Source organism: Hemibagrus wyckioides, linkage group LG15, assembly GCF_019097595.1.
Source record: "Hemibagrus wyckioides isolate EC202008001 linkage group LG15, SWU_Hwy_1.0, whole genome shotgun sequence".
In the NCBI taxonomy this organism is placed as follows: Eukaryota; Metazoa; Chordata; class Actinopteri; order Siluriformes; family Bagridae; genus Hemibagrus; species Hemibagrus wyckioides.
The window spans coordinates 512842-533159 of record NC_080724.1 but is presented as its reverse complement, the minus strand read 5'-3'; the positions used below and the strand labels follow the sequence as shown (position 1 = coordinate 533159).

The 20318-nt window shown below is 39.0% G+C and overlaps 1 protein-coding gene across 2 annotated transcripts in view; it reads left to right on the top strand.

The window, feature by feature from the left end:
- Positions 1–270: 270 nt before the first annotated feature.
- megf6a (multiple EGF-like-domains 6a) overlaps positions 271–20318 on the top strand; it is a 28054-nt gene continuing 8006 nt past the window's right edge. Inside the window, exons 1-20 of one of the 2 annotated variants that reach the window (XM_058410166.1) lie at positions 271–792; positions 6771–6893; positions 9705–9830; positions 12154–12276; positions 12806–12928; positions 13024–13161; positions 13741–13863; positions 13985–14107; positions 14212–14394; positions 14712–14843; positions 14925–15053; positions 15220–15348; positions 15446–15580; positions 15675–15809; positions 18209–18334; positions 19100–19231; positions 19386–19514; positions 19614–19745; positions 19823–19951; positions 20026–20154. In XM_058410166.1, the coding sequence (XP_058266149.1) occupies positions 648–792; positions 6771–6893; positions 9705–9830; positions 12154–12276; positions 12806–12928; positions 13024–13161; positions 13741–13863; positions 13985–14107; positions 14212–14394; positions 14712–14843; positions 14925–15053; positions 15220–15348; positions 15446–15580; positions 15675–15809; positions 18209–18334; positions 19100–19231; positions 19386–19514; positions 19614–19745; positions 19823–19951; positions 20026–20154 (2644 nt within the window). In that variant the 5' untranslated portion in view covers positions 271–647. The remainder of the gene's footprint in view (positions 793–6770; positions 6894–9704; positions 9831–12153; positions 12277–12805; positions 12929–13023; positions 13162–13740; positions 13864–13984; positions 14108–14211; positions 14395–14711; positions 14844–14924; positions 15054–15219; positions 15349–15445; positions 15581–15674; positions 15810–18208; positions 18335–19099; positions 19232–19385; positions 19515–19613; positions 19746–19822; positions 19952–20025; positions 20155–20318) is intronic. The other variant, XM_058410165.1, reaches the window with a different exon arrangement.

Below are 20318 nucleotides of genomic sequence, written 5' to 3'. Positions count from 1 at the left end.
CCATAAACCAAAGGAGATACTAACCTTTGCGCTCAGCTTTAGCCAGGGTTGATGTAGTTGTTGCTTTGAAACATATTCTTTAAATTTTCCATGTGACCATTGTGTTTTGTTATGTTCTTTTCTTTTTCCCAAGAAAACATTCCAATTTTCCTAATCAGTTTAAGACTGGGTATTAGAAATGTAGGAATGTAGAGCTCTGTGAAGAGGTCTCATTACAACTGAAGTGAATTCAGCAAACAGGAAGACTTGATTTGGGGAATTCTCTAATTCCTGATGGGGAGAAAGGGACACTGAGGCTGGACAGAAGTGATATAGGCGTAAGAGTGGAGGAGGAGCCAGAGAGCCACAACAACCCAGGCATGAATATCTCTCAGAGCTTAGAGAGAAGAACCAGAGAGAGTCTGAGAGCATGAGAAGACTTTGGCAGTGACAGAGGAGACAAGCTGACAGAGTGAAAGGCAGAGAAGAAGAGAGAGAGAAGTGTTAGACGATACTCAGGACAGGACAGCCGGGGTTCAACTTGAGTAGCAGCAGTTGTGTTGTTTTCATCTGTTGCATAATGTTCACTCAGTCTGTGCTCATGCTTTCTTTTACAACTTTTACAACGTTTGTTTGTATCTGAGTTCAGTGTCAGTGGTGAAGTCATTATGTCACATTGGTTTTGCATATTTTTTGTGACTCTTTGGGCTCAGGCAGCTCTCAGCTTGAATTCTGGGAGTACACAGTACCGCTACTTCCATAGGAACTGCTACACCTGCTACAACAGATACCACACAGGATATGTGGGGACAGGTGAGTAATGTCTGTAGTATTTTTGTTAAACTTTTGGCCCATGTGTCAAACATCCGTCACTCATCAATTAACCAACTATATGGAGGACTAGAAAAGCATAAGCAGGTAGAAATTAAGTTATAAATGACTGAAATTCTATCCTATTGAATGTAATTCAGACTCCACATACTGATTACAGACCTACAGCAATATTTGCTCTATTGCATGATGTACAAAAATTTTATATTTAAAATAATTTAAGATTAATTAGTTTATTAAAGTAAATTCAGTTACTTAAAGTAGTATACTTTTATGAGCAAGAAATAATAGATGTGTAATCACTGTGTCGACATTTTTAGGTAAATAAAATAGTTTTGGACAATTTATAGTCTTAATATTATTGATGCTTAGGAGATTACTGAAGGGACTAATTCCTGGTTATATATTATTATATTATCTAGATATTATCTATATTATATGTAACCATTATATTGTATCCAAGTAATATGTATTATTATTTAGAATAAAACCAACTTCCTTTATTTATACTTCATGGCTTTTCAAAACCTATACAATTACAAACAGAGCTAGATTAATATAATAATATTACATCTTGTTTCTAGATAAGTGCTAATAAGTGCTGGTAAGAATGTTAATGATCTCCCCTTATAAAGAAGTTTTAATTATTAACTAAGTAAGAAATGCTGGAGGTCCTAAAATACCCAGGAGCCGAACGATTTACCCTGAACCACGTTGTAAAAACACATAAATTATACTGAAGACATTCTCTGATCTGGGAAAGTAACTAAAGACTGCACAAAACCAGTTAGTTAGGATAATTAACTTTGTGTTACATCAAAGAATGATCAAGAATGTGATCGATGTCTTTAGCATTTCTAATCATGCCTAAGGGTTTAAAAGTAATGGTAGAATAATGGATGAACCCTGACACATGGACAAAGACATGGCACAGTTTGTTAGTGCTTAGATGTCCTGAGCCAACTCTCAGATGCTCTGATTCACAGCCAGTTAAACAAGCATCTGCCTGCAGTGCACACGGATTCTGTCAGCCAATTTCATTTCATTTTATTTCTTGGTAAAAGAGGCAGCATTTTAAGTCAGAATTTTTGCTAAAATAGATAAGACACCTCTATTAGTATAACAGCAGGTGCTGAATTACCCCAAATCCATCAGATTACTGCTGATCACTTTAGCTAAGTGGTGATTTAATGCAGGGGATTTGACTGTCTAGGTGTTTGGCCATCAGGGATATATGGCTGTGAGATAAGAAACTGCAGAAAATGTGTATTTGGTTACGAGGAGACTGCCTGGCATGATCAGTTTGCAGCAGTTGCAGTTTCCTTTCATCTGTCAGCAGTTGGAACTGCATCCTCACTTTCTGATTTGTTATGTTCCCTTATATTTTACTCCACAAATGTGGTAGACAGACTAGGATTTTGGCAGTCTGTATTATCACCTTTTTCTAATCCTTATTTCTCAGAACTATCTGTCTAGACCATGAAATAGCTTGTTTAAAATAAGTCCAATAAAACTCGAGTCAGTTCAATTTATATTTGTATTTATCGAAGACTTTGAACAGCAGACATTGTCATGATTACAGAAATCATATATAATTATCCCTAAGAAGCAAAACATGAGTAAAAGTGACAAAGACAACTGCCTTAGCTCCATGTGGAAGAAACACTGAGAGGAAGCAGAATCAAAAGAAAAGCCAGCCTCTCCTCGAGAGTGTCTTTCTCGGGTGCTCAGGTAAGATTATTCACGCATTAGGAAGATTAATCCTAAGAGCAATTAGCTCCAGGACAAACTAACAGGACCAACAGAAGTCATTAGAGAAATACAAGATCTGAGTTAGGCACTTTCACTGATTTCTACTTGCTGTTTATAAAGCTTGGTATGAATATGAGTAATTTGAGGGCAGTTTTAAGGTAAATCATGGAAGGTGAAGTGAGTTGTACTACTGGGTGGACATATCTCTAGTATTACTGCAGCAGTTTCTGCACACAGTTATTTGATTGTCAGCATCATAACGTCCAAGCATGCCAAAGAGTTCCCATCCACCAAACCATACAGATCTGGTTGTACTATACCAGTAGCCTAGAACATTAAAACATTTCAAACTGTCACCAACTTCTGCTATATGTATGTGTTTATATATGTAAGTGTATACATTAAAAAGAAACCACTGGTGTACAGTTCCTCTGGCTTTCACATTTTTCAGCGCTATGTGTCCTGTACTGTTTTGTGTTGTTTTTTTGTTGTCTTCTGTCCTGCACTGTTTGCCCCAGGTTGCACACATTGCACTTCATGTAGCTAGGACAAACGTTCTGTCCTTAGCTTCTGTAGCTATATGTTGTTATGTTGTTTTATGTAGCACCAGGGTCTTGAGAAACGTAGATCATTTCACTGTGTACTTTATCTACTATATGGTACTTTATCTTATCTACTTTATTTACTATATAGGGTTGAAATGACAGTCAACTGCCTTGACTCTTGGCTTGTTAAAACAGTGTGCTCATGGGCAGTGTGTTTTATTCTAAACCCCCCAAAACTCTCCTCAGATAAAGAGGAACCTACTTGGTGAAGGAGTATGGGCTTTATTGAGTTAAATATTTATTCCATCTCATCTAAAATCAGTATTATTTAATGAAGAATATCCTCCTGTATTATGCAGTGTGTTTAACGTGGTCATGGAAGCAGCAACATGATATCAATACCGCTTTATCCTTCCTCTGAGAAATGACGTCCAAGACATGCACTTTTATTGCAGGATTTAACCACAGTTAATTCCCCGTCCATGGACATGTTCCTACTTAGTGTCATATGAATTGCAAATCAAGTATACAAGAGTAAATGCTTCCAGGCCACATATAGCCTCTAACCTATGTCTCACAGTCAATTCATTTATTTCCGGTCTCAGGAGAAACACCATCATTTGTTTATTTCTTCCTGGTGTTGTGAATGGACCGAGGTCTTTCACCTCGGCATGGACAACACTGCTGCCGTGGATGTTTTCAGCCTCATATCAGCTTCTGGCTCTGGGCCACTGTAATTAAGATTCCTCTTGGATCTCCTGGACAGGTGGTCTCCATTACTCTTTAGCAACTGTAGTCTTCTCAGAGCTTGTGTGAATCACACTGGACTGTGGAGACTCCAGACCCTTGAACTCATAACCAGCGCATTGCAAATGTCAGTCTGTTAGATTTCATTTTTAATCTTATTTACTATTGTGAGCACAGATGATGATTAACAATTTTCCTGGAAAGTAAGGCACAATAATATATGCTTTGTTTGCTTTTCTCATTTGCATTTTTGATTTATGTGAAAGACGTTTTTGTTTTCTGGCACTCTTGAGTGTGAATTCTTGGCTGCGTGAGAAATGTTGTGTACAGTTTGACGTGATTCTCAGTGCAGAACCTTGTGTAATTAGTCACCTGAGGCAGTTTACTGAAAGAACACTCAAAATTTGCTTCAGCTTAGCTAAACAACTCTCTTAGCTAAAATCACTGGCATTAATACGGACATTACAATGCAGTAAACATGGCAATATGATGCTTTGCCATTTCACATTTCAAATTTGAGCCTGGTTACTGTTGGTGTAGAGATTCACATGTTCTACTTATGTATATCTGGGTTTTCTCTGAGTTCCCGGGTTTCCGCCAATAAATAAATAAATAAATAAATATGTGCAGGATGCTTTGCCTCATCATGGTTGCTCTTGGGATTGGGAGTCTGGACTCACTGTGAGTTTAACTATGAAAACATGTTTGATAAAAATGAATAAATAAATGTAATAAGCCAGATAAAAAATGTATACAATACATTTAAACATGACAGAGTACAACTAGATTACTACACAAGGGTTAATTCTTTTAAGATTAACTATTAAGCCTTTTCATTTGCCTAGCATGCAAAGGAATGTTATATTAACTCATATCATTGTGGCTTTAGGGATTCTGCTTAAACACTACTGTAATCTCTTATTAATAAATGATCTATAAACACAATATTAAAAGCTCTTTAATTACATTGTAATATAATTTGAAGGCCAGTCATGCAGTCTAATCACAGTCTGGCCATATGCCTAGTGATTGCATGTCTTTAAAGTGACAGTTTAAAACCAGGAGACTGGTTCATCTTGCTGAGATCCTCCCTACAGTCAAGAAAGTGGGTCTGGAAAATGAATAGGAAACCGAGGATATGGGATATTGTTCAATGATGACAGATTCATTAATAAACAAATTCATATCCTTATAATGACCAGAATCCTTAGAGTTCCTGTAATTGTCCTTCAGCATTATCTACATCTTTGGAATAGTTCTAAGTGGTGTAATAAATAATTTTAATCAATTTAAAGTAACACTGATTGCCAGCACATTTTTAAAAAATGGTCCTTTTTTACTGCACACCATGTAACCTCTAATTGACACCCATTTGTAAGTCGTGCTGCAACGCTCAAGTCCAGACCTCCTCTAGGAGGAAAATACAAAAGATATGCCAAGTACAGACACTCAGAATGATCAGAAACCTTTCCCTGAAAAACTTTCATAGTAGCTTTCCAAGGATTTCCCTGGAGTCGGCTAACAGAGAGTTCTGTATATATTATAAATGTGTTACAGATCACGTTCAGGTAGCTGCAGTCTCTGTACAGTATCATAGATCGATATTACCTATTAGTACAGCTTTATACATTAAAAATAATACAACGTTAAAATAATAAATATAAACTAATAAACTGCGTGTTCCCGACATGGGATTGCAAATATACAAGATCTAACCAAGTTTAATATTAAATCACTTGTGAAACTAGTTATTTCAATCAGGATCTCTTGAAATGTGTATAATATCTCAAAATTCTACATTTGGTGATTATGCATAAATATTCCAATCATTATAAGCAAACCTTTATAAGTGTCTCTTACACTCTTTTTCCAGACTTTTTCTCAAGAGTTCTTTCTGATCTTCTTAAAGACAAACCTGTTAATACATTTCTTTCTAGAGGGGAAAATCAATGGAATCATCGGTATTTAAAGAACATTGTGTATATTAAAATAGCCCATAATAATGCTCTTTTTAGTAGATATTTTAACTTTGGTATGGTGCACGAAACTAAAAAGTTAGCTCTAAGGACTAATTCTGACACTCGTCCAACTGTATTTTTTCTATGAGTGTGCTTCATCTCTGTTTCTTGTTGAAATGAGACCACCAAGCCTCTCTGAACAACATCCAGAACCCAGAACCCAGCACCCCCACCAACCTTTTTTAAAAAATGATCTTCAGAGGGAATATGATTTATTTATAACAGCCACCCAGGCATTCCTTTAAGCCATTCTCTACTGTGGTTTCTGTACTATTGCCTAGATCAAGGTGATCCAAACGAAGGTTTTTTTCTCCACCAGACAGGGGCATTAGTCATATAGAGGATATAAATTTGACATTTTGATCACTGTGCATGTTGTAGTAGTGCTTTCGTGGAGAAAACACTGGTTTTGAATAACAGTAGTTTAATTGTGTTGAAGATTTGGCACTAAATTGGAGTAGCCAGGTCAGACTGTAGTGTAGACATTACATATGGAACTAGAGAGAGAAGGAGAATTACAGCATGAGCTAATTATAGGTTTTGCTTCTGCCCTAGGGCTCAGGCACTAGTTTATAGTGTTTTCCAATGGTGCATTAAAGACTCCACTAACCTGCTTGCTTATAGTTTAGTATTTCAGCAGAGGCTTAAAGCAGTGTTAGTTTTGGAGCCTGTTAGAGACTACAGCTATTAAGGGGTTGTTCTTGTGAAGATTTGGTGTACATATGTTTTACCCTGGAAACAACTTATTAATCTGAGCCAAACGAATTGCCTGTCAGAGCTCTGAAAGATTCATTGTTTTGTTGTTGTAGAATCTGAAACAGAAATGGTTTGAGCTCATAGAAACACATTTAGATATATGACACAGTATCTGATTGCTTTCCTAATTGTTTATCTACAGATGTCGATGAGTGTCAGGTCCATAACGGAGGCTGCCAGCACAGATGCGTGAACACCAGAGGCTCCTACTATTGTGAATGCAACCCAGGCTTCCGTCTACACATCGATGGACGAACGTGTATCGGTGAGAGAGGCACAGATTTCACAAGAGGCCAGTATCACAGCTGACAGACTGGTGAATGGCCTTGGCTTGAACTTCTGGACTCTGTCACCACTATCCACAATCCAAAGACTGATTACTTTCAAAGCCAGTGTAGGACTTCACCTTCAGTTCAGTGTATGAGGAGAAATGAAAGCACCATTTGTTTTCATGCTAGCTGAATGTTTCCTACTGTTCTGTACTGTACAGCCCTTGTTATAGTCTAGTTGGAGCAGAGAGCAGTGAGGTTAAGCAGTGTTTCAGTGCATATATCTTATTTGTTCTTCAGCCAAATTCTGCTCTGCCTTTGATGAAGATCAGACTAACAGCTAGCTCTGAGTTAACACTGTGTCCCACATAATGACCAAAGCTGATTCATCTTTTTAGATTCAGACTGCCACCATTCTGGTCAGATTTAGGCTGTGCCACACAGGGAGTTATGGCTTCACTTTAGATGTTCCTAAACATGGCTTAAAGGCCATTCTTCAGAACCCAAGATTATTATTATTTTTTTTACCCATGTGCATTTAATTACACAAAAAACCTCTTCCTTCATTGACATATTTAGCTATGGAGGATTTTTTATGACTTTCTGATGTCATTCTTAAGATGAGGATGTGGTTCTCAGCTTTAGTCATGACATTCTCTCAAGGCTCACCAAGTTGATTGCTATTACTGTAAAGCAGCTCTCATTTGTTTAAGTGAAAAAGGGACAAATAATTGTGAGTTGAGAAAAGCTGAGACATGGCCTGATATATCCAATTCCACTGGCTTCCATTTGCCATTCATGAATTTTATGTCCTGGAAGCAAGCCTCTGTGTTTAAACACTTTAAAATTAATAGGCATTCATCCATCTGCTGCTCTGCTGTGGATTTGAAGCAGTAGCTGCACTGTGTCTCTTAGATGCTCCAGACTCCTTGACTAGGATGAGGTCCTAAGCTGTTTCAGTAAATGTGACAAGTCCAGGGCTTTGAGCCCAGGTTCATTCCAAAAGCCAGTGGTGCTGAGTGAGAGAGGGAACCAGCTGGATTCAGTTAAACCACAGAAGGATACACTAATTAATCGCATACTCCTGGATCATTTGGTGTGCATGATGTTTCTTCAAAAAAACTGGCAACCATCCTGATGTCTTGTATCAGATATCTATAAAGCTTTTAAAGCCAACAGGTAGGTGCTTAATAACTAATAAAGTACCACCTTTTACCCTTCAAGCCATTCTCTTATCCAAGCTTCTGTTTCTCATTTGAAAAATACCACAATCTCCATCCAGCTTCAAAACACTGCCATTATTATTCTCTTTCTTATTTGGATCAAATTTGTAGGCATGATGATAGACACAAAGCTCACACATACCTTGTGTTCATACCAAACGTGAACAGTCTGTGTATTGCTTTTAAGATCACACTTTCTGCATTTTCAGCACTTTCAATTACTTTAATGTTTTGTGTGTTTACCAGCTTTTCAGCTGTAACCTTTCTCTGACCCTGTGTAATGGCTCCTGGTCAAATTATTCTAGAAAATCTTTTTCTTGGTTTCTGACTCAGGCAGAATAACAGGCTACTACAATTAAAATAAGACCAAAAGGCATAAGCCCCGAATACTGAAGAGCATCATAAAAAAAGGTAATACCAGTTTGTAAAAAAAATAAAAAATAAAAACTGCAATCACAGGAAATGCTGAACAATGAGTAGACAATGAATAGAGAGCTAAAGGACAGGTCACTGGTTCAGGTCAGAGATAATTGAGAATCAGACTGTGGTGATTACAGGAGTAGGTGACACAGGGGTGGACTCTTTCTTTACTCACCTTGACTTAACTCTTTTCAGCTTCTGTTTAATGGGTTTTAATGGTGCAGTGTAGGACAATTTGCTGCATTGTTTCACCGTTATTAAAGGTTTCAGTTCATTCTCAGGCAAAAACATACCAAACTTTACCATTGTTTGTCACTGTGCTCTCAAGCAATAAAGTAAACATTATAATAAATCGTGTGCTTAATATGCTTAATGTTCAGGTTATACCTTCATCTTTTGTATCTGTAATATGTATCTTTTATCTAGAAATAGTATAGCTTTAAAACAAGATTTAAGGTATGTAATTGGACAAAAATGACCTCTTATAATAAGGCTTCAAAGGTATATACTATATGCATTTTATATATTATATGCAAAGATACACACTAAAGGTACAGAAGATGTGTTTGATGGTACAATCACAGAAACCAGCAATCAGTTTAGTACAGGTTTTTGTCTGGGAATGTGGTTGGGAATCTGAAGGACACATCTCTTCTACCTTATGTATGTATATTTTACCTAGGAAAGTTAATGGATTTCTGACTTACTTAAAATATAAACTCAGTCCTTATGGCCTTGTTATGTGCATTAAATGAGTTTTAAAGGTATATTACATTTACATTTTATCAAGCGATGCCACCCTAGTGAAAAGCAATGGCATTTTTCAGAGTCAATAGATCACACTGAGTGCTGAGTGGACATGAGAAACACGTTGAGTTTGTTCATCATGGGCATCAGCAGCAGCATTTCACTAAGGAAACAGTAACCCAGTCCATCTGTTTTTATTAGGATTTAAAAAAGTGAACAGAATGGCATTTATATAGACTCTCAGAAATCCAGTTACAGTTGAAGTGAAGATAAAACACCAAATACAACCTTTTAATGTTAATGATAAGAATTGCAGGACATATACTGTCTCATGTAGAGTCCCGTCAGTGTTTATCGTACATCATTCTTATCTAGACAGTTGTGTATTAGTGAATAATATCTCACTCTGCTCCTCAGCTGTGCTGTCCTGTGCTGTCAGTAACGGAGGCTGTGGACAGGAGTGTGTACAGCTCTCTCCTGACCACTTCCAGTGTCGCTGCAGACATAACTACCAGCTTACTGCTGATGGCAAACGCTGCAAATGTAAGTTCTCATTACTTGGTTTTTTAAATATATAGAATAAAACTTTTCCCTTTTTCACAATAAAGGAAGAAAGTTACAGTATGGTATCATCTCATTGTGTGGAGGGCTGAGTGTGCCAGTGTGGCATGTGCAAAGTGCTTACTGTTAGACAAAGACATAGTAAAATGAATCATTAAATATAAAACCTTATTAAATACACAGCAAAATTTACAAATCTAAAATTGCTCACTCACTTACCTTCAATAGTATCTTTATTCTGATCTTTATTCTGGTCACGGCCATAATGGATCCAGAGTCTATCCAGGGAACACTGGGCATGAGACAGGAATAATCTCTGAAGGGGTCACCAGTCCCTCACAGGGCTCCATCAGCACACAAACCACAAACACGCATACTTATACAACACCTAGAGACCATTGATCTTAGCCAATTCACTTACTGGCATATTTTGGGGAGGTTGGAAGAAACTGGAGAAACTACAAAAGCCATCCTGCATCCCATGGTAACTGAACCTCATGCACATTGATGGATTTGTTTGGCTTCTTGCATGATACGTCATCTGTAACCCTCACTGTCAGCACACAATCAGACACTGTGAGAGACAGAGTACAGAGAAACAGAGAAAGAAAAGGATTAGAAAAGCTTAAATAATGCACAGTATCCAGACTAATAAAACAGTGAATATGACCTCCTTCTGTTTACAGTATAGAAGGATGACAGGCTTTCTGTCTTTGAGAATGACAGTTAAAATATCTGCTGAAACACTCAGATGTGGAGTATCTGATCTTCTAGCTAAGCTGAAGGTCTAACCTTGAAGGCTTTCTGGATGCCTGCCTATTGGCGCTTACCACATGACTTCATATTCTTCATGTCTTTAATTGATTCCTGAACAATGCTAAAGATCATCATGCACTCAGGACTGATGTGCCATCTTAATAAAAAAAAGTTTGTAAAGCTAGCTGGTTGGGTCGAGACTACTGATGACAATGACACAGCAATAACAAATAAAGCTCTACTGATAAAGTACCTGATTGAGATGGAAAAGAGAGCTTAGTTGGCTGAGTGTAAAGTGCACAAATATTAAAAGTGTTAAATTGCTGTGTGTTTTGGCGTGCTTTGAAATTGTGCAAGTTCCTCCAAGAAAAACCTAAATTATTCAGCTTCGTCTTCTTGGCAAACAAAGGGTCTGCGTCCGTGTGCCTGCCAAAATGTACTTCCACTTTAGATTCCATTGTTCCCCAGTAAACACTACTGTTTTGAATTAGCTGGAGGCACGCGGAGTCGATAATGATTGTCCTCCAGAGGAGCAAACAGTCTGTAAATGATCTAGAAGATAAATGATGGAGTGCTGCAGAAATGAAATCTATTGCACCCTGATGGATAGTGAACAAATGCAACAGGATACAGATAAATATTACTGCATTGTTGATTTGGTACAGTATTTGATGGTTAATGGAAATTCACATTGCTTGGATCTCCAAAGTGTAAAATATTAATTGTGGATGATTTTCTTATCACTGATAATGGCTTCACTAAGCAACAACATTGTTTTTTTTAATATTCAGCTCTAAAAGGCATACAGGACACGCAGTGTATCTACAAAATTATTTTTCAACAGTTCACTTCAGTGTCCTGTCCATCAAATGCATGTATTCCATAAAGTATGACCTGATTTATAGAAAAAATCTTCCAATATATACAATTCATGCAACCATAAGAATAAATTTGTGTATAGAAAAACCTTTCTTTCTGCATTTTAAGTGCTTCTGATTTTTTTTATTTTTATCCCCAAACCTGTCGATTATAATAAGTGATTATTATTTGATTATATGTTTATTAAACAAGTATTTTCCTTAAACCATATTCATTATAAACTGCAGTATGTGTGGCACTTACATGGGTACTGGAAGTTAAAAGTTTATCAAGCGCTTTTAGGATATTGCAGTGCATGCCCTGTCTTCCTTTAGTAACTTCATTCAACTTCCAAATATTTTTCATGTGAAGAATTCCTCAGGAGAATCAGATGCAGACAGCTCACTGCAGAACTGCTAGTAATTATATGTTCATGCCATAAGACACACACTGCTCTCTGATTTAGCCCTGAATCATTACTGTACACAATTAACCAGTTGTTTGGAAGTGAGTGTTGGTGAGAACTCTGATGAACACACAGGGAACGTTTTCTTACATAAGGGAGGAAAATGTAGCAAAGGTTTTCAGTGTAAATATGCTGCGGTAAGACCAAAGTTTTAGTGTATTTGCATAAATCTTATTAAGTTATGGTATATTCACGGTATGTAACACTGGCCTGCTTCATTTACAGTAAGAAACCCATGCGCTGAGAGGAACGGTGGCTGTATGCACACATGTCGAAATGTTGGCCTTCGTGCCCGGTGTTTCTGCCACACGGGCTACAGCCTGGCTCAGGATCACAGGAGCTGTGAAGGTAAATGGCTCTGGCGTGAGTAACTAAAAGCTTTTTCCACCCTGTAGCTCACTTCACTTTCTCTACAGTGGAAAGCTCTTTAATAAGGAACATCCTCTCCTTAATGGATCCTTTTGGGGAAATTTCATTCCCGTGGTTTTGGAACATTTGGAAAGATGGAAATATAGCATTTTATTTGGGAAAGAAAAACAAGGTTGAATGAATGTGAGATGGGTTCCTCTATTTCACCAGGGATAGACAAAACCATCTAGTAGAGGTTTGAATCCTGTGTCAGAATTATTTTTGGACTAAAGGTAGATTGAGCCGGTCAGTCAGGTGTTAAAGGGCAGTACACTGAGATCTGACTGTCCAATCTGTACAGTAAATGTTGGAGAAGATTTTTGTGCTTATAGTGAGAGTGAGTCTCATTTAGAAACTGCAACTAAAATAGAATTTCTAACCTTCTCTCATTCAACACAATTTCAGGAATTCTCATGATTTGACCTGCAAAAACAGGAAGATCAGATCAGATGTGTTTTATGTCTTTCAGACATCGATGAATGTGAAACCGGACAAGCTGAATGTGCTCATGATTGCAGAAACAGTCCAGGTTCCTTCTCCTGTATCTGTAACCCTGGATATGAACTTGGATCTGATGGCCAGAAGTGCTACCGTGTGTAACCTAGAACACACTCGTGCTTGAAGATCATTTTAGGGGATTAGATCTGTAATGCTCTCATGCTCTTTTTGCTTCTTGTATGCTGTCAGGCATCGAAATGGAGATAGTGAACAGTTGTGAGTCTGGGAACGGAGGCTGCTCACATCAGTGCCATCACGGAACCCTGGGACCTGTATGTAGCTGTAACCATGGTTACCAACTTGATGAGGACCTCAGGACCTGTTCAGGTGAACAGATGTTTTAAAAACAGATGTGACTTGTATATATTAATGTATTATGCCACAGTGAGACCAGGTTTATTAAAACAGTTGGCCCAAAGGATGGAGAGCATACATGAGTTAAACTTTTTAAACTATGTTTGAAAACACGTGCACCAGTACATCTTCTAGTAGCAGAAAAATACTGAGAAATTTGTCGATATTTGATCCCAGGTGATTGCTTTAAAACTGACTTAAAACTGACTTTTTGGAGAGAATTAATCTGGAGACCAGACCAACAGAACACACACAAATACACACACACACACACACACACACACATGCTTCAAAAACAGAACCTGACACTTGTGTTTGCCCAATTAAAAAAAACAGCCGTCACTGTACTTTGATTTATTTTTTTCTCTGTCTTTTTGGTCAGCTGGTTATGGCGGTGTATATTATTATATTCTACAGTACTGATTTCTGACTCTCTCTGATTCAGAACACTTCTCTTTTCTCTGACTGGAAATATGTTTTAGTAAAGTTTCCTGACAGCTTTGCTTCATGCGCTGTTTGAGCAGATTGACCAGGACTGTTCTCGTTTTCCAGACTTGGATGAATGTCTAGGAGAGAGCTCGTGCTGTGAACAGAACTGCACCAACTATCCTGGTGGTTATGAATGTTACTGCAGGGCAGGATACAGACTCAACTCAGACGGATGTGGATGTGATGGTACACAGCTGTTTTGTTCATTGCTATACCTGAGATATGAATCCTTAAGCCTTGTTGAGTTATGTTTTATTATGTATGTGTGTAAGTACGTATATATGTATGTTTTAATCCATTTGGACAGATGTAGATGAGTGTGTGTCTGATAATGGAGGCTGTGAGCACGTGTGTCAGAACACAGCTGGGTCTTACCAGTGCTTCTGCCATCTGGGACACCACTTGGCTGATGACAGACACGCCTGCATCCGTAGGTTAAGTGTCCTAAATACACTCGAGAAAGCCCTGTTATAATGTTATTACATTGTTATTATATATGTATATAAAACTCATATACTATGCCTCGATCTCCAGCTCTGGAGCAGACAGAAGAAACACGGTTTGTTGAAGCACTGTCTCGCCATGTGGTGCTAGAGAACCCATTTTCAGAGTTTACTCTGCTGCAGGACTTCCCTCAACCTCTCCAGCATTATGATGATTATGAAGAGTACACTTTTGGAGAACTGCGGGCAGATAACACTATTATTGAGAAATTTGGTCAGTCGCTAAAGGTTTCAAAAATGTCTTCTGTCTTTCCATTATTCTTTTCTTGGCAATCTATATTATGGCCCTATTTATTTTAAAGCGTAATCAAAAGCACAAATAACCAGGGATTATTCAGGAGCTATACTGAAACAAAAAATGGAAAAAATGGAAATGCTTGTAAATAGTTAGGAATCAGTGTGTTCTGGGAATTTAAACCATTAAACATTCTCTATGAGATCTTTACTGATAACCAAATGTGTTTCTGTGAATGTCGGTTTGTTGGTTCTTTACTAAATGGGGTTCTTTTTTTACTTTCCAAAATTATACAGTGTGTCTGAACAACACATTCGGTCATGACTGCAGTCTAACGTGTGAAGACTGTTCTAATGGTGGTGTGTGTACGGTAGAGCGTAGTGGCTGTGACTGCCCTGATGGCTGGACCGGCATTATCTGCAACCAGAGTGAGTCTATAGTGAACATACTCTTTGTTTTATAAGGACACGCTGCTAGTGGCTGACCTGTCTGGTGTTTCTGACCAACAGCCTGTCCTGAGGGCACATTTGGCAGAAACTGCTCCTTTACATGTAAGTGTAGGAATGGAGCTGCGTGTGATCCTGTAAAAGGATTTTGCCATTGCCCACCAGGGGTCAGTGGAGACATGTGCCAGAATGGTGAGTGCTATAAGACAATTGTTTGATTCATCTCTGTTTAGAACATTTGTGAATTTTTAATTTCTATGTGTATTCTTACTGTTCAGCCACCACAATGGCTTAGCAGTAGCTATGGCTAATAAAGTGTGCAAAGCCAGATTATAACTCTGTGGTTTGTGGCTTGCAGGATGTCCAAAAGGTTTCTATGGCAAGTACTGCAATAAAAAGTGCAACTGTGCAAATAATGGACGATGCCATCAGACCTATGGTGCCTGTCTGTGTGAACCAGGCCTGTATGGGAGGTTCTGCCATCTCAGTATGTTCGAGCAGTTTGGACTTTCTTAAATTACTTTGTAAAGTTGGCTTTTGCAAAACGAATGCTTCTTGTATTTGTCCAATGGTTTCATGTTTAGGATGTCCTAGATGGTCATATGGACCTGGCTGTTCAGCTGAATGCCAGTGTGTTCAACAAAATACTCTCGAATGCCACAGACGTTCTGGAAGCTGTGTGTGTAAACCTGGCTATCAGGGCAAAACATGCAGCAAAGGTCAGCTGGTTTGTTGCTGCTGGTTTCATCAATCCAAATCCAAATCCAAAATATAAAGGTGTAAAGATGATGTTTTCTCATCTTTGGTTGTCAGAGTGTGATAGTGGGTACCACGGTCCAGGATGCAATACAAAATGCCGGTGTCCACCAGGAACTAACTGCCATCACATAAACGGAGAGTGTCAGCAACAGTGTCCAGCTGGATGGCATGGGAAGAACTGTGACCAAGGTGTGAAAGTTTAATATTTTGTGTCTCTAAACCTGGCAATAAAATAATGTATTTTGACAGTGTGAGATTTAATTATATTTTTATACTCCTTCCATATTCTTTTGTGGCCGCATTACAATTTAAAACATTCAATAATATGATAACATTTTTTTCTTTTTTGACTCTGCATTTTCTATCCCAATTTACGGATTTGGAAGAGAGGGTTGTGTTTAAAGGCAGTGAACTGAATGCTACTACAATCCCTATCGTCTACTCAAGAAGATCCTATTTACCTTGTGCATAACCTCGTCTCTGAATATGCATAGCTTTCTCCAGATAAATACTGATGTCACCGACTCTGAATATGTATCTATGTTTGGATTGTTGCTCAGCTAAAATACATCACTACTCATCCTCTTACACATTCTCAACCAGAGCAATACAGTTCCACAATAGAATAATAGGAAGCATATTATAGGTTATTTTTCTTCACTGTAGCAGCTGTGTCTGGAACAGCAGAAAATGGGAACTTCTAGTGCCGTGGGCTTTGGGCTACAGAAAAAATCTCCAATCTCCAACAGTTTCAGCTCTACAGTCAGCCAAGGTGGTTAGAGAAATATCCTTGATCTGGAAGTTGTTAAACAATCCGAGTGCTGCATCTGCCAGCAATTAGGAACAACAGGCAGCAAGAGGAGGCACACCAGGCTTCCCAATTCAACCACAGCCCCGAGAAAGACAGAATCAAATCAAAGTGTATTAGCTGTTCTTAATATTTATTATCCTAATATTTTATCTGGCCTGATTTCACTTTATCTGGCATTTTTAAGTGCTTTTTTCTGCCAATTGGAGTAGTCAGGACAGGTGCATGGAAATCTGACCCAAACCACTGGCTCATTGATTAAACAATTTGATCTACACTTAGTGTTCCTGACTACTGTTGTAGAAGTCTGGACTTAGGATTACCTACTGCAGATCCCCCAGACCCTCTGTCCTTCTGGAGTTAATTTAAGGCAGATTCATGATTTGTTTAACACAGAGTTTCACTCTTACTGAAGTAACAGGAACCCAGAGTATTATATAACATTTGTTCAGGTCTACAGTACAACTGCAATGAACCAAGATAGCCAATCCTGTTAAGCAGCATGGTGAAGCTAGCACTGGTGAGATAGCACTGCTTTCTCAAAAAATCCAGGAACCCTGGTCCAAGTTCAGGTTACTGTCTGTACAATTTTGCATGTTCTCCCTGCGTTAGTGATTTCCTCTGGGTTCGCTGGTTTCCTCCTATTGTCCACAAAAATCTGAGTAGGCAGATTGACTTTCCCATAGTTGTGAATTGGTGTGTGAACATGTGCAAGTGTCCTGGGTGAAGTCTCTCAACTTTGTGTTCTTCCAAACTATGGCTTCAGTCCCACTTCATTCAACACAGAAGGTTAACCTGGATCCTCTAGATCTGTTGGATGGACTGAAATAAAAATCAGCCCAAAATCTCAATTCAACTTTTTCCTCCACTATAACTTCTGTCCTTCTGATTGCCCTGATACACTATATTGCCAAAAGTTTTGGGACACCCCTCCAAATCATTGAGTTCAGGTGTTGTTTTTCAGGGGTTGGACTCGACCCCTTAGTTCCAGTGAAAGGAACTCTTAATGTTTCAGCTTCATACCAAGACATTTTGGACAATTTCATGCTCTTTGTGGGAACAGTTTGGGGATGACCCCTTCCTGTTCCAACATGACTGTACACCAGTGACCAAAGCAAGGTCCATAAAGACATGGATGAGTGAGTTTGGTGTGGAGGAACTTGACTGGCCTGCACAGAGTCCTGACCTCAACCCCATAGAACACCTTTGTGATGAATTAGAGTGGAGACTGTGAGCCAGACCTTCTCGTCCAACATCAGTGCCTGACCTCACAAATGCGCATCTAGAGGAACGGTCATAAATTCCCATAAACACACTCCTAAACCTTGTGGAAAGCCTTCCCAGAAGAGTTGAAGCTGTTATAGCTGCAAAGGGCGAGACAACGCCATATTACATTCATGTGCATGCAAAGGCAGACGTCCCAAAACTTTTGGGAATATAGTGTAACTTCTGACCTCACTATTAATATCCTTATTTGAAGTCTGCACACATGTGTTTATGACTGCTGTATTATTCTAAATAATACTTTATTCCAAAGGCAGGGATTTAAACTATGGTGGTGATAATAGCAAGAAAAGCATACTGCCTGACAAGAAACAGAGTTACTGTTTAAAATCAGCCCTATGCAAAACAACCGAGACTACATTAAAGAAGAAAGACAGCATCAGTGTGCCTGCTCATGTAGGATTTAATTTTACTCACAAGGATAATCAGGTCTGTGCTCATGTGTCTATTCCAAATTAACTGTATGAAATTTAATGTGTTTATGTTTCTTTACCAGAATGTCCAGAAGGGAGGTTTGGTGCTGGCTGCTCTGAACACTGTGATTGTAATGGAGCAGAGTGTGATTCTATTACAGGACACTGCCACTGTCCAGTTGGCAAAACAGGAGACCACTGTGGTGAAGGTAAGCAACAGGCTACAATGTGAAGTATGCAGTCCACGATGTAGGCTCTGGATAACCAGATAGGATATGAAACTGTATTGAATTTGTATAGCTTGATCAACTGACCTTCACATTTCCAGAAACAACCATTTACAGTAATCCCATTTCACACTCTGACCTGACTGTTGTCTCAGCTCTAGCCACATTTAAAAGAAAGTCTCCAGGACATAAGCACTGAAAGAGAGTGTAAGTTTGGGCCTATGTATCTGCTTTCAAATATTATTAAACTCTGGCCAAAGATTATAAAACGTCTGTCTTCCCAAAGGCCACTTTATTTTTTGAGCTCTTAGTCAGATGCCAGGCTAACACGCAGCTCATCATTCTTAATGAGACAGTTTAAATATGTGTTAGTGAGTAGCAGCAACAGCATGTGTAGGATCAGACACTGGGAATATAAATGTGGGAGTACAGTGTGATGTAGTTTGAGAGAATAATGGAGTTTTAGAAATGTCATGTTTCAACTGCAGGAACTGCTTAGCTTGGGTCAGATGTCTGGCAGACTCCCAGACCTTTGCTTATATAGTAGCATGCAGCATTAATACCTGATCCGTGATCCGTTAAAAAAAGTTTAACCAAAATACGAAGCAATGGAAAGCAGTTTGTCAGCCATGGAAAATGTACTTTAACTAAATTCTTCCCCCTATATCATAATCTCTCTAGGTTAAATGGAAAATTTGCTTCAGGTCATGAACTACCTAGCTGTATGTCAAATGTGTTTTATTCCAGAGTGTGAGAAGGGCCGCTGGGGCCTGGCTTGTGCTGAATCATGTCCAGACTGTGTGAACGGAGGGGAGTGTGACAAGCAGAATGGAACCTGTGTGTGTCCACCAGGATACGTTGGAAGTCTGTGTCAGGCTGGTACGAGTTGACATAGTTATAATTTATCTGACCTTACAGGTCACCACTCCTTGGATGTTGTATACTTTACTATCTTTTCATGACAAATCAACAGCTGTATGTTTGCACATCAATAATTTATCTTTACAACCTTTTTTTTGCTTCACCCTTGCAGTCTGCCCAGACGGCTGGTTTGGTTTTGGCTGCCAGTTTCAGTGTCCTTGTGAGAACAGCAACCGCTGTGATCCTGTCTCAGGCATCTGTGTGTGTAACGATGGTTGGACTGGAGCCAACTGTGAAAAGGGTAAAGTCGCATCTGATGTTTCTCCAGACGTCCACTCTAAGCATTGTGGAGTAGAGATGTTGTCAGGATAGGAAATAATAGCCTAATATTTTGTGACAGTGTGTGAGCCCGGACTCTGGGGATCCAACTGCCTCAATGTGTGTAACTGTACAAGCAGCTCAGTGAACTGTGACCCAGCGTCGGGGCAGTGTCTCTGCGAGGCAGGTTACACCGGGACACACTGTGAACAAAGTATGTAGCTTCTTCTTGCTACAGTAAATGTACCATATAATAACATGTGTGTCACATGAACAGTGCTTTTTTTTTAGAGTGTCCCACAGGTTATTTTGGGCCAGGCTGTCGCCACCAGTGTCAATGTGAGAATGGAGCAGAGTGTGAGAATGTGGGTGGAGCCTGCACCTGTCTGCCAGGCTGGATTGGGACATACTGTGAAAAATGTAAGAGAGGACAGATTTTTGGTAGTGTGAGGGAAAGACCTGAAAGAGATATAAGTATGAGTGTGTTTCTGCAGCCTGTCCTGAAGGATTCTATGGTCTGGAGTGTCAACAAAAGTGTGAATGCCTGAATGGTGGTCAGTGTCACCATGTGACCGGAGTGTGTTCGTGTCCAGCTGGCTGGCTTGGCCTCCACTGCACCTCCAGTGAGTCTGATACACAAGATGCATGTACAGTTTCTCTCTATACTAAAGTGCTAATCCAGATGTTCACTGTTTACATGGGAACCAGTGGTGTTCTATTTTGTTTTGCTGTTCAGGACATTTATTATTTGAGCATGTTAAGTAACTGATGCCATAAGGCTCAGATC